General features: G+C 36.2%; 1 protein-coding gene and 1 non-coding gene across 2 annotated transcripts in view; both read left to right on the top strand.

The window, feature by feature from the left end:
• Window positions 1–12,138, top strand: part of WDR43 (WD repeat domain 43) — a 70,793-nt gene that overhangs the window by 23,195 nt on the left and 35,460 nt on the right. Inside the window, exons 4-8 of the mRNA XM_007938818.2 lie at window positions 1,617–1,737; window positions 2,721–2,860; window positions 6,471–6,573; window positions 8,742–8,806; window positions 11,213–11,384. Of these exons, the coding sequence (XP_007937009.1) occupies window positions 1,617–1,737; window positions 2,721–2,860; window positions 6,471–6,573; window positions 8,742–8,806; window positions 11,213–11,384 (601 nt within the window). The remainder of the gene's footprint in view (window positions 1–1,616; window positions 1,738–2,720; window positions 2,861–6,470; window positions 6,574–8,741; window positions 8,807–11,212; window positions 11,385–12,138) is intronic.
• On the top strand, window positions 2,327–2,411 carry LOC122149849. The gene has a single exon (XR_006163364.1). It is a non-coding gene; the product is annotated as a small nucleolar RNA SNORD53/SNORD92 (small nucleolar RNA).

Below are 12,138 nucleotides of genomic sequence, written 5' to 3'. Positions count from 1 at the left end.
TTTTTTTTTTTTTCTCTTTGTTACTTACAGCATCTCTCTTTTCAAGGATATTTTTTGATTAATTTGTTTGATTTTGATCTCTATCTTTAATGTTGAAGGCATTCTTCAAATGGCTAGAGGTCCTTTGGCTGCCTGTTGCTATTTGAATAGAGTATTTAAAAGCTCTTTGAAGGGACTGTGTGGGTGTGGATTGTCAGCTCTTTTAGGCTTCATTTGTTGAGTGATTGGGAAGCCTTCAATGTCAGTATGTGTAGATGTTTCCCTGGAGCCGGTCACATTTCCTAGAGAGGAATCTTCTAATCCAGTGCTTTTTTTTTTTTTTTAAGTTTTAATGTGGGTATAAATCATTTGTGCAGCCTGTTTCAGCAGGTCTTATTTTTGCTTAAGATCCTGTAGTTCTGATCATTTCCCAGGTAATGCTGATATAGGAGGGCTGTACTTTAAGTTGCAAAGTTCTTAATCTGGGTGGTAGGGAGATGATGTGGTCTTGCCTCTCCAGATCCAGGCAACTTGTTAGCTTTTCCAAGGTTGGGTGGTAACCATGTATAAATTACTGTTACCCACCCATTTCTTGCTACCCATTGAAAATCTTTATCTTGTGCCTGCTAATAAGAGATCCTTCAGGGTCAGGAGAAGCTCATTACAGAGGCTTTATTCTTACAGTTTGACATAGAATGTTAGGTGGCTTTGTGTGTGTGCTTGAATGTGTGAGATTTGGGTGAAAGTTTACCAAACAAATTCACTTTCCATACAGCAGTTCACATATACTTTGTCTCATGACATTGACTACAATTTACCATAATGCAACAGCTCCCCTCCTACTTCCTCCCAATAGTTACCTTTTCCCTGTGTCCATCCCTCCATGCACTCCTGCCCCATGAACTGTCTCCCTGTACATATACAGCCCTTCTTTCTCCCATGATTGTTCTTTCCAAGGAGTATAGCTACCTCAGGTAAATATTTAACTCATATGCCTGTCTTTTGTTTGGTTGGAAGCCACAGGTGTGGGTTCAATTCCAGATCAGGATAGCTATGGGCCATAGTTTCAGTGGTTCCATTAGGCTCTATCAGATGAGCAAACCTGGTCCCGCCCCCCAATGATTTTGAGTTTTGTTCCACATTTTTCTACCACTCTATCCAGGATCTCATACAAAGATCCCTCTCCGAGTGGTTGACATTGGTAGCCACGTACCATCTAGTTCTTCTGGTCTCATAGTCATATAGGCTAAGGGTTGCATGGTGTACCAGTTGCTTGGACTAATTGTTTCCATGAATCTTTGGTTTTCTTCATTCTTCTTTGCTCTAGATGAGGAGAGACACATTATTGCATCTAGATGGCTGCTTGCAAGCTTTTAAGATCCTAGTTGCTACTTGCTAAAGTAGGATGTGAAACAATATTTTGTGTAGTGTGTTATGCCAATTGATCTTGATGTCCTGAGCCCACAGGTCCAACTGTTGGCTCCCTCTGGGTAGCTGGATACGGCCAACAAGTGACTACAACCTTGTGTCTTGTCAGCTCTACTATATTAGGTGGCATTTTTTAGTCCTTATTTATTTTGTTTGCTCTGAGTAAAGGTTTTTCTCAATTGAGATTTTTGTTTCTCTTCGCAATACAGCAAATGGAAAGGTGACAATAGCAGCGTCAGTTCCCTGTGTATCAGCCCAGATGGAAAGATGTTACTTTCTGCTGGTCGAACAATCAAGCTATGGGTTTTGGAGACCAAAGAAGTATACCGAGTGAGTGAATCAAATTAGTTGCAAGCATAGTAAAATCTCAGTCACGTAGAATAAATATGGAGAAAGGCAGAAGTCCGAGTCATGGAATATTGTTTAAGAATACAGTTTATTTACTTCCATGCATATGAGTTTGTAGAACTAATACACAGAATTTAGCCTTTATGTCTTTTTTATTGATAAATAGGTAAATATGCCCTTCTTCACATTCATTGGTAAAATAAATAGAACAAATAAATGAAATTTGAATCAAAAATCTTCTATTCTGCTATGATTATAGTATAACGAATCCAGGATTTTGTCCGCTAATAGTATTTAAATGTGAAAGTTTATTGTGTTGACATTGAGTTGATTCCATACTGTGATGACCCATGTGTGCAGAGTAGAACTGTTCCACAGGATTTTCAAGCCTGTGACCTTTCAGAAGCAGATCACCAAGCCTGTCTTCTGAGGTGCCATATTTTCTGTGGTGGGATCAAACTCCCAACCTTTTGGCTGGTACTTGAGTGCTTAACCATTTATGCAACCCAGATTTGGTATTACAGTTTTTGAGGAGGAAAACAGTTCCGCTGAGGGGTTACTAAACTTAATGGTGCTGTGATGATGCCTTAAAATTGTGGTTTCAACTTGCTGAGAGTAAAATGAAGACCTGCAATTCCTTGGCTGTGTCTGAGCACCTAAAATATCCCCTTAAAATGTATAGAATTAAGTGAATCTTTAACTCAGAATTGGAAGAAATAGGGGTTGTGGGGTATACTCATAGGAGTTAGGAGGAACATCTCAATTTCCAACGTTTCTGTATGGGTTTTTTAAAAAGTGGGAGGAACATATAAAATTATCTTAGTTGCTTAGAATTCAATTTAACTGTTATCTTTAGTCTGGAGTACTGCTTTCAGATACATATTATGTATGTCTCATTTATGATACATGTGAACTTTGACTGCTTTGAAGCCATCCTCTCCTAAATGAGATTTAACTTTCTCTAGCACTTCACAGGACATGCGACGCCGGTTTCATCACTTATGTTCACTACTATCAGACCTCCTAATGAGAGCCAGCCCTTTGATGGAATTACAGGTCTTTATTTCTTATCTGGAGCAGTACATGACCGGTTACTTAATGTCTGGTATGTAGTCTTTTGTATTTGGGAGGTAGTTTTGCTTGGTGACTCTGTCAAATGGTTATTGTAAATTATAAATGAAACTTGCTTTATTGTCTTTAATTTTGGATTTACATTAATGTGTAATAAAGATTTGAGCCTCCTTAAAAAAAACAGATCTTCATGAGAAATATTGAAGAGCATTATGTATTAGGACCTTCTCTGTGCTTGTTTAGAGGTACAGTTGAGTAATATTTTTGTGCCTGGGTAATTTAAAAATAGCTATTTTTCTTTTTTTTTAGATAGGAAAATTGTTAATTTTGTTAAAATGAAATAGATGATGCCATCTTGAGATAATGCAGTGATGTACACTTACTGATTATTAAATTCCTTGTAGCTGTTTTTTGTAGTAATTGCTATTACTAATTCCCTTTTAAAGTGAAAATGAATTTGAGTATTAAAGGACCATCAAAAAATTTGAGATTTATGAAATTTAAGAATATTTTTCTTGGATTTTATTTGACATCATCTGATGGTGAAGGTCACAGTTTTTTTTTTTTTTTTTTAACCTACTATTTTCATAGTCAAAATCAGTACAGTTGGCCTTCTATATGTGCGAGTTCTGCATCCACAGATTTAACCAACCATGGATTGAAAATATTCTTGAGTGGGGGGAGGGCTGGTTTGATAATTAAATGGTCAAAACAATCCCTAAGAGGGAACGTAAGCATTTACATTTACATTGTCTTAGGTATGAAGTAATCTAGAGATGATTCAAAGTATACAGGAGGATGTGTGTAGGTTATATGCAGTATGTACTATGTTATTTTTATATAAGGGTCTTGAACATCCTTGGATTTTGGTATCTGCAGGGTGTGTGTGTGTGTGTGTATGTGTATGTAGGGACCAATCCCTGATAAGGGATGACTGTATGTAAAGTATTTGAAGAAAATTTGGAAACAACATAGTTTCTTATCCTCGTAATAATCAATTAGTTGAACATGCTGTTGATTATATAAAGTTACTATGAATTTGTGCTAAATAATACTCATTTAGAAGTGGGAATCATAAAACACACCTTAAAAACATAATTGTGTGAAGAAAGGTTCATGGTGCAAAATATAGACCTCTGTTTGCCTTAAAAGGCATCAACTGATTAGTTAATGCTTCTCCTAATCCAATTGATTTGGTTCTGTTTCGTGTCTTTTAGTTCCAGAGGCTTTAACACTTACATAAAAAAATTAGTAATGTTGGAAAGTTAAAATCTGCCATCAAGATCTCCTGACGTTACCAAAGTGCATCAACTCTCAATACTTCACTTCTTTGGCTTCCTTGTATGAAGGAGTCTCTAGCTATAAAATTTCTTTCTGTAAAAGAAAAGTGTGATTTCTATCATTTTATAAGATTTTGGAAATAGTTAACACGCCTAGAGCTTTCTGGTAATCAGGAAATAAAAAAGCAAACAAATTAAAAACCTGTATTGAACAGCTGCCTGATAAGACCCATTTGTGAAGCTCTGCAAATTTGTGTGTTGATGGGTAGAGCAAGTAAGTCTAAAGTTCCCTGGTAATTACCTTTGAAGAACACTTTTTTTTTTTTTAAAAGGAAATAACATTTGAAGATTTCTTGATTCTGACCTGAAAGTTGTGGTCAGAAAACAAACAAAAGAATGCAGTGAGTGATACATTTCAGTTACAGATGAACCTGCCTGTATTGATCTGACTTTTCATGTTGCTATAATACTTAGTACTATTTCTCATTGATGGGCTAAAGATAAGTTTCTTCTATATATAGTGGTCTATAAGCATGCGTAATATGTAGGACTTTATGTGAGAATGGATCTTTTTTTATTAGTAATTTATGGTGCACAAAAGCATTTAAACCTGTTGCCATCCAGTCAGTTCTGACTCATAGTGACCCTGGAGGATGGAGTAGTACTGCCCATAAGGCAGACTGTCAAATACTTCTGTGGAGCGGTTGTTGGGTTTCAAAGGACTGACCTCTTGTTAGGAGCTGAGCACTTAACCACTGTGCCACCAAGGCACCTGATGAAAACATTTAGAATTCATCAAATCAACTCTTAATTTTCTTCCAGACAGAAAAAATTGAAAGATTATTTACTGGTAAATGTATGAAGCCTAACTAATTGATAAGATTGTAAACTATGCTGTTACTTATTCTTTATTATTTATCTTTATTTTTTTGTACCTAGGTTTTTAAACAGCTCTGTTGTGGCATGATTGACATATAGTAAACTGCCCATATTTAAAGTATACAAATTTGAGGAGTTTTGGCAGAGTGTATACCACTGAAACCATCATCACAATCAAGATAATAAACATATCCATTGATCCCAAGGGTTTGCTCTTGCTCCTTCCTAATCCTCCTTCCTGGTCCAGTCTTCAGACTTGTTTACAGTTCTGGGTCATTGCAAATAAAGTTGCTGTGGACATTAGTGTTAAGTCTTTGTTTGGGCATATTTTCATTTATTTTGGACAAATCCTAGGAGTGTCATGGCTGAATCATGTGATAGGTATACATTTAACTTATAAAGAAATCGCCAAACTTTTTCAAAGTAGTTGTACCTTTTTACATTTCCCCTAGCAGTGGATGAGATTGCTAATTTCTCTACATCATCACTAACACTTGTTATGATCGTTTAATTTTTTTGTTGTTCTGTGCCGTCGAGTTGTCTTTTGACTCATAGTGACCCCTTCTTGGGGTTTCCGAAGCAGCATCACTACAGAAGTAGATTGACCAGTCTTTCTTCTGAGGAATGGCTGGTGGGTTTGAACCACCAACCTTCTGTTCAGCAGTCGGGTGCCTAATTTTAGTCTTTGTAACAGGTGTGTTTTAATTTCATATCCCTAATGGCTAATAATGTTGAGAATCTTTTATGTGCTTATTTGCCGTCTGGATCTGTTTCTAGCTGAAGTAGCTGTTTAGCTGTTGTTGCCCATTTTTTAATTGATTTATTGCTGAGATTTGAGAGTTTTGTATATATTCTGGGTTATCAGATAAATGCTTTGCAAATACTTTCTCCTAGTCTGTGGTTTGTTTTTATTTACTCTTAACTGTGTCTTCCTAAGAGCAGTTCTTAATTTTCTTGAAGTTCAGATTATAGAAATCTTTCCCTGACCCAAGGTTACAAAGGCTTTCTCCTGGATTTTTTCATTTTAGGTTTTACATTTAGTTCAGTGGTCTGTTTTTGAGTTAGTTTTTGTATATAGTGTGAGAAATGGATTGAAGTTCATGTTTTTTCATTTTGGGTATACAGAAGTGTAAAGGACAGACTACCAAAACAACTTTGAAGAACAAAGCTGGAATACTAACATTGCCTGATTTCAAGACTTAATGTCAGTTATAGTAATCAAGACAAGTGTGGTATTGGCATTAAGATAGACAAAGGGGAAAAGTAGAGAATGGTATTTATTCTTCAGATCTGCCACAGGTTAATGCTTTTTCTTTTTCCGAGCAACTATATTATGTAGTAGTGACACAAATACTTACCTTATTTTGATCTTTGTCATCTTATTTAGATGAAAATCCTACTGGGAATCAAATGCTGTGATTCCCTTTAGATGCTTGTTTTTTTTTTTTTTTTTAATAATATCTAATTGCTGGTATTGTTATTTAGGCAAGTCCGGTCAGAGAACAAAGAAAAAAATGCAGTGATGTCATTCACAGTTACAGATGAACCTGTCTACATTGACCTGACTTTGTCGGAAAACAGAGAAGAGGTAAATGGTGAATTTCTGAGAATTTGTATTTTGATTTTACAAATGTTACTGTTTAAAATCAAGCAAATAAAAATTCTAAATTAAAATTTAAACATTTAGAAGTAGAAATTTCAAAATGTATTACATGCACTTACTATTAGATTACAAGTGACAGAAGGGTCAGTGAACCTAGAGATAGGTCAGAAATTTTGGCAATCTGAAGAACAGAGAGTAAAAGATGGAAAAGAAAAAAAAAAAGCTGCTGTCTATATTTTTTGTTTTTTGATGTGAAAATTAGGGATTTGATTACAATATATATTCAGCATTTAGCAAACCTGATATCTTTGAAGTGGTTCATGTTCATGTTTTCTGTTTGACTAAAGCTACTTAAGATTTTATTTTGGATATAATCCTAGTCTTAAGGAGAGGTGATTTAGAAGTTTTTCATTGTGTTTTGATAGTTTTGAAAAGTGTTATAGTGGAAAAGGTGTATTGGTTTAAAAAGCAAAAAAAAAAATAAATAATTGATCCAAATATTGATTCTGCTGCTAATGTGATCTAAGGGCAAGTAAACAAACTGAAGAATCTCAGCTTTCTAAGATGGGTGTGGGTAGGGGTAGTGTCAGTGTCAATTATGTAAGTGATTCCTATAAGGACCTTTGTCTCTTAATGGGATCAGGTCAGAGAGTAATGAGATCCAGGAATTATTTTCAGTATTTTAGAAAAATCCAAAGAAATTCTGTGTTTTATCACACTATCAGTAGATGTGGGTACATTGATTGTGGTCAGTGCACTTGGTTCTCATCATAGGAACCTCATAAGATAGTAATACTTTGGTATTTGCCTCCTTAACTATTTACTTTAAGTGACTTAAGTTATTTTAAAAGTTGTTTTATGTGTGTGATTATTTAAGCCCCCAATTGCGAATAATTTGCATGATAAAAATCACCTCCCTTGGAATAGCAGAATTTTTCCCTAGTCTGTTTAGAGAATTAACTGAGTTACTGCTTTCTCTTTTTGACTGTGAATTCTGTTGTTACTCTTAAATTTAAATTATTTTGAAATAATATTGACATTATGCATTAAAATTGTCAGTAATAAATTAAGGGGAAGAGCATCTCCTATATCAGAACTTTTTAGACATTTTAAGATATTAAAGTAGAAGTGATTGGAGCCTGCTTTTTAGGAAGCCAGGTTCTAATCCTGTCACTTTACGTGAAATTGTAGTTACAGCAGTCATTTAAAATTTAGCTCTAAAACAAAACCTTGATTCTAATGTTGATTCTGCTTGTGTTTTCTTAAAAAGATACCAAGTTATCACCTATGTAGATATTTTGGTGGAGTATCTATTAGTAGAAAATGAGGAAGGGGCGGAACTAGAAGACTATAGAGAAAAATAATCTCCCTCACAACTTTCATTTACTGGTAAACATCAAAAATAGAAAAAATTAATAGCTTCTTTCTGAGATTTCTAATCTTTAAATATACCAGTAAATTCTTGAGAGTGCTTTCACAGCACAAAGTTAGTGTTAAAATATTTTATATATTTATTTCTCCTAGTATATTGGCTACTCCCTGAATTCTCCCACTATACTGTTAACTTTGCAGCTTTTTGGAAGTGCTTTTTGAATGTGCTAAATTTTCATTAAGCTTTCTTTAAGAAAGCATCAAAACTTTTAAATGTGCTGCAGAGTTTATTGAGGTGTGAGGCTGAATGCATGCAGTGTGGTGCAGAGAAGGGAGTATCCAGACATCAAGGTGAATAGCATCGCAAATACTGGGGGATGAGGACCCACTCTCCAGTCTAACCTCTTCCCAGCTGTCAATGCAAAATGACATTTTCACTAATCTTGACTGCTGCGACAAATGGGCCACGTCTGTTTCATGTGACCAATCTATGGATTGGTAGTAACTTTGTTCATCTAACTTCAAAGCTGCATTTGTCTTGACTGAACTGTCTTTTCAGCCCAAACATTTGCTTGTAATTGAGCAACAGTAACAATAATCGTTATTTTGACAGCATCATTTGTTGTACATTCTTAATATACTAGTTCTTTCTCGGGTTATTTAAAGGGATGGGGAATAAAGTTGAGTTTTCGTAATTAGATTGGAGACTGAAGTATGTTAATCTGTTTATTTTGTTGGTATAATGTTTTGTCTTAGAGTAGTAAGCTACATTTTTCTTTCAGCCTGTCAAGTTAGCTGTTGTGTGCAGAGATGGTCAAGTTCATCTTTTTGAACATATATTAAATGGGTAAGTAAGGAATTTTTCAAGTAGAAAGTTATTTCTCTTTCTTTTGAACTGTTACTACTTCATAACCTATTTTAGTATATAGTCCAGCTCTCCATCTCCGCAGATTCCACATCCATCGATTCATCCAGCTATGGATCGAAAATACTTGGGCAGGAGAGGGGAGCAATTAAGTGATCACAGCAGTCCCTTACATGCTACGAGGATGGCATAAAGTGCTATTTACATAGCATTTACACTGTTTTAGGTATCATAAGTAATCTAGAGAAAATTTGTAGTATATGGGTGGATATGTGTAGGTTAAATGCAAATACTAACCATTTTTTATAAGAGCATTATGGAGTTTGGTATCCATGGGAGGTCCTAGAACCAAGGGATATCCCAAGTAGATACCAAGGGATGACTGTACTTGGTATTATATTACTTTTCAGTTAACTTGTTTTGAAAGCAATCTTCATGCTTGGACCATTTCTTCATATATTTGTGGTTAGTAGAGTAGCTGCTTATGATGTATGCCTAGTAAGTATTGGTAGTTCTGATGATAAAATTTTTTAAGAAAGTGGCTAAGTTGAAGCAATTTGCTTGTGAACTTTTGTTTTGCTTTAATTACAGTTTTTGATAGTGCTTTGATACCCTTTGCCACATATATGTGGACCAGTAAAGAATAGCAATGATAGTGTTTTTTTGGTGGCTTAGAGAGAGGGCATGCTGGTAGGTTGTGTAGTAGTTACAGAGCAGGGGTCAGCAAACTATAGTGTCCAGCCTTAGGTGGCTTAAAAAAACCCTAAAATATGTATTATCTAGCCTTGTACAAGTAAAGTTGCTAATCCCTGCCATATATTGTAAACGTGGATTGAAACTCAGGTATGTGCAAACTTTAAAATGGTTTTAGCTTTTATTATTAGTTGGTATCCTTCCTCTTAAAATCTAGAATAAGCATTTATTTTAATATAATTAATTATGATAGTAATGTATGCCCATTTTAAAACATTCAAGATGTTTAGAAGAAGTGATTGTAATGTATCTGAGTTATCATTGCATTGAGTTCTATTCCCTAGAGGGAATGATTAGTTAACATTTTGGTGTGTAACACTTGAGGGAGCTCTGGTGGTATAGTGTGTATTGACTGCTAACCAAAAGGTGGTTGGTTCAAACCCACCAGCCACTCCATGGAAGGAAGACTGGGCAATCTACTTCCATAAAGATTTACTGCCTCGGAAACCCAAAGGGGGTTGCTGTGAGTCAGAATCAACTTGATGGCAGAGAGTTTGGTTTTTGGTTTTGATGTGTATACACAGAATGTATAATTAAGGTCCCAGAAGAAGTGGGTACCCAAAAATGGCCACGGTGTGGACCTGGGCATTTATCCTTGGGCTTAGACATTGGTAAGCCATCAGAGGATTTTAAGCAGGGAAGAATGATGGTATTTGACCTAAATTTTAAGATTGTCATTCTGCATTTTGTTCAGAATAGACTGTAGATGGTTATGGCCAAAGCAGAGACCAAAAGTCCTGGGTATAGATGGTTATAGAGTTAATATTACTCAAAGAAGTGAGTTGGAAAAATAGCAGGAGAATGGAATGCTTAACATTGAGATTACAGAGAGTTACACATATTGGTAATAAGTGTAATAAAGTGTTTAGGGTTTGAAGTGCGGCTGAGATACAGTGAAGATGGGAAGGCTAAGGAACTGATGGGCTCAAGTGTTAGAAGGATCATCAGCCTAGATACTGGGTATGGAAATCACTAAATAGGAGTAGTATTGGAAAGAATGGCAGTGAGTCACTAAAATCGTCTAAGAAATGTGCAGAATGATCCAACGATGGAGGAAGGAGGGGTAGCTCATATCTGGTGACAGTTTTAGAGATGAAGAGGGGAGAGGGAGATTGTTGTTGTGAGGTGTCATTGAAAAACAAGGAGCACACATGTCTAATGCCTCAGGCAGAAAGGGTGTGGTGGAGAAAATAGGTACATCTTAGTAGGGCTGCTGGGGTTAATTGGGATAGAGCAGGAAGGTACTGATGACTGTATTCCAGAGGTCATATTGGGGCTTTTTGGGCATTGGGAACAACTGGAGGTAGCGGTTAGAATAGGGCAGGTACAGAGCCAAATAGAGACTGAAACTCAGGATGATTAGACATGACTGGGGAACCTAGGCTTCTTGTGGGGTCTGACAGAACAGCATGGAAGAGTAGATAGATACCAAGGCAGATTTTGGTGGTGAAGGTTTTGGTTGGTGTGGGAAGTGGGAGAAATCTTGATAGGAACACTAATGCTGGAGACCCTGGTGAGTTTTGAAGGTGTCTAGCAACTGGAGGAGGTGAGTGCCATCTCAGGACTTGAAGCCAGCTTCACAGAATTAGTATGAGATGTTCTGATTTCACATTCTCTAATTTTTTTAATTTCTAGATTCTGTAAAAAGCCTTTGACTTCAAACTGCACAATTCAGATAGCAACACCTGGGAAAGGCAAGAAATCTACACCAAAACCCATCCCTGTTCTAGCAGCTGGTTTTTGCTCAAACAAAACATCATTGTTGCTTGTATATGGCAGTTGGTTTCAGCCCACCATTGAGCGAGTGGTATGTAGATGCTATTCTGAAGTAAAATACAGCACCAAAATGTCTGTGGAAAAGAATGATTTAAAATGATATTTGATCTGCTTAGTGGAATACTTAAAAAGAAATAATATATTTTCCTTTAATAAAAGGAGTTTTCATTGGGTGGTTTATTTCATTTTATGAGAAATCTATATTATTTTCTTTAACCCAGTATATCCAGAATAATTGTTCTAATAACTATGTCAGTTGGGAAAATTTTTTAGAAATTTTACATCCTTTTTTGGGGGAGGGTGTGTATGGTATTAAGTCATCATAATCTGATGTATTTTACACTTAAAACACGTCTCAGTTTGGACTAGCCACATTTCAAGTGCTCAGTAGCCACATTTGCCTAGTGGTTATCATCTTGGTCAGCACAAGTGTAACTTCTGTGTGAATTTTGACCAATTATACAAAAGGAAATCTTTTACTAAAAGAGCTTAGTAGTAGTAGCACCCATTCTCAGTGGAAGTATAATGGGCAATGCAATGATGTAACATTTTGATTACTAATGTTTCTTTGGGAGCTCTGGTAGCACAGTGGTTAAGGCACTTGACTGCTAACCAGAAGGCTGGCGGTTCAAACCCACCAGCCACTCCTCGGAAGGAAGGTTGGGCAATCCTACTTCCGTAGTGATACTGCCTCGGAAACCCAAGGAGGGGTCGCTATGAGTCAGGGCTGACTCGACGGCACATAACAACAACAACAACAACAATGTTTCTTTAAAAGCTATCAG

Source organism: Orycteropus afer, unplaced genomic scaffold (assembly GCF_000298275.1).
Source record: "Orycteropus afer afer isolate SDZICR_OR568_19922 unplaced genomic scaffold, OryAfe1.0 scaffold00054, whole genome shotgun sequence".
In the NCBI taxonomy this organism is placed as follows: domain Eukaryota; kingdom Metazoa; phylum Chordata; class Mammalia; order Tubulidentata; family Orycteropodidae; genus Orycteropus; species Orycteropus afer.
The sequence above is the reverse complement of the archived record's forward strand: the minus strand, read 5'-3'. Positions and strand labels throughout refer to the sequence as shown.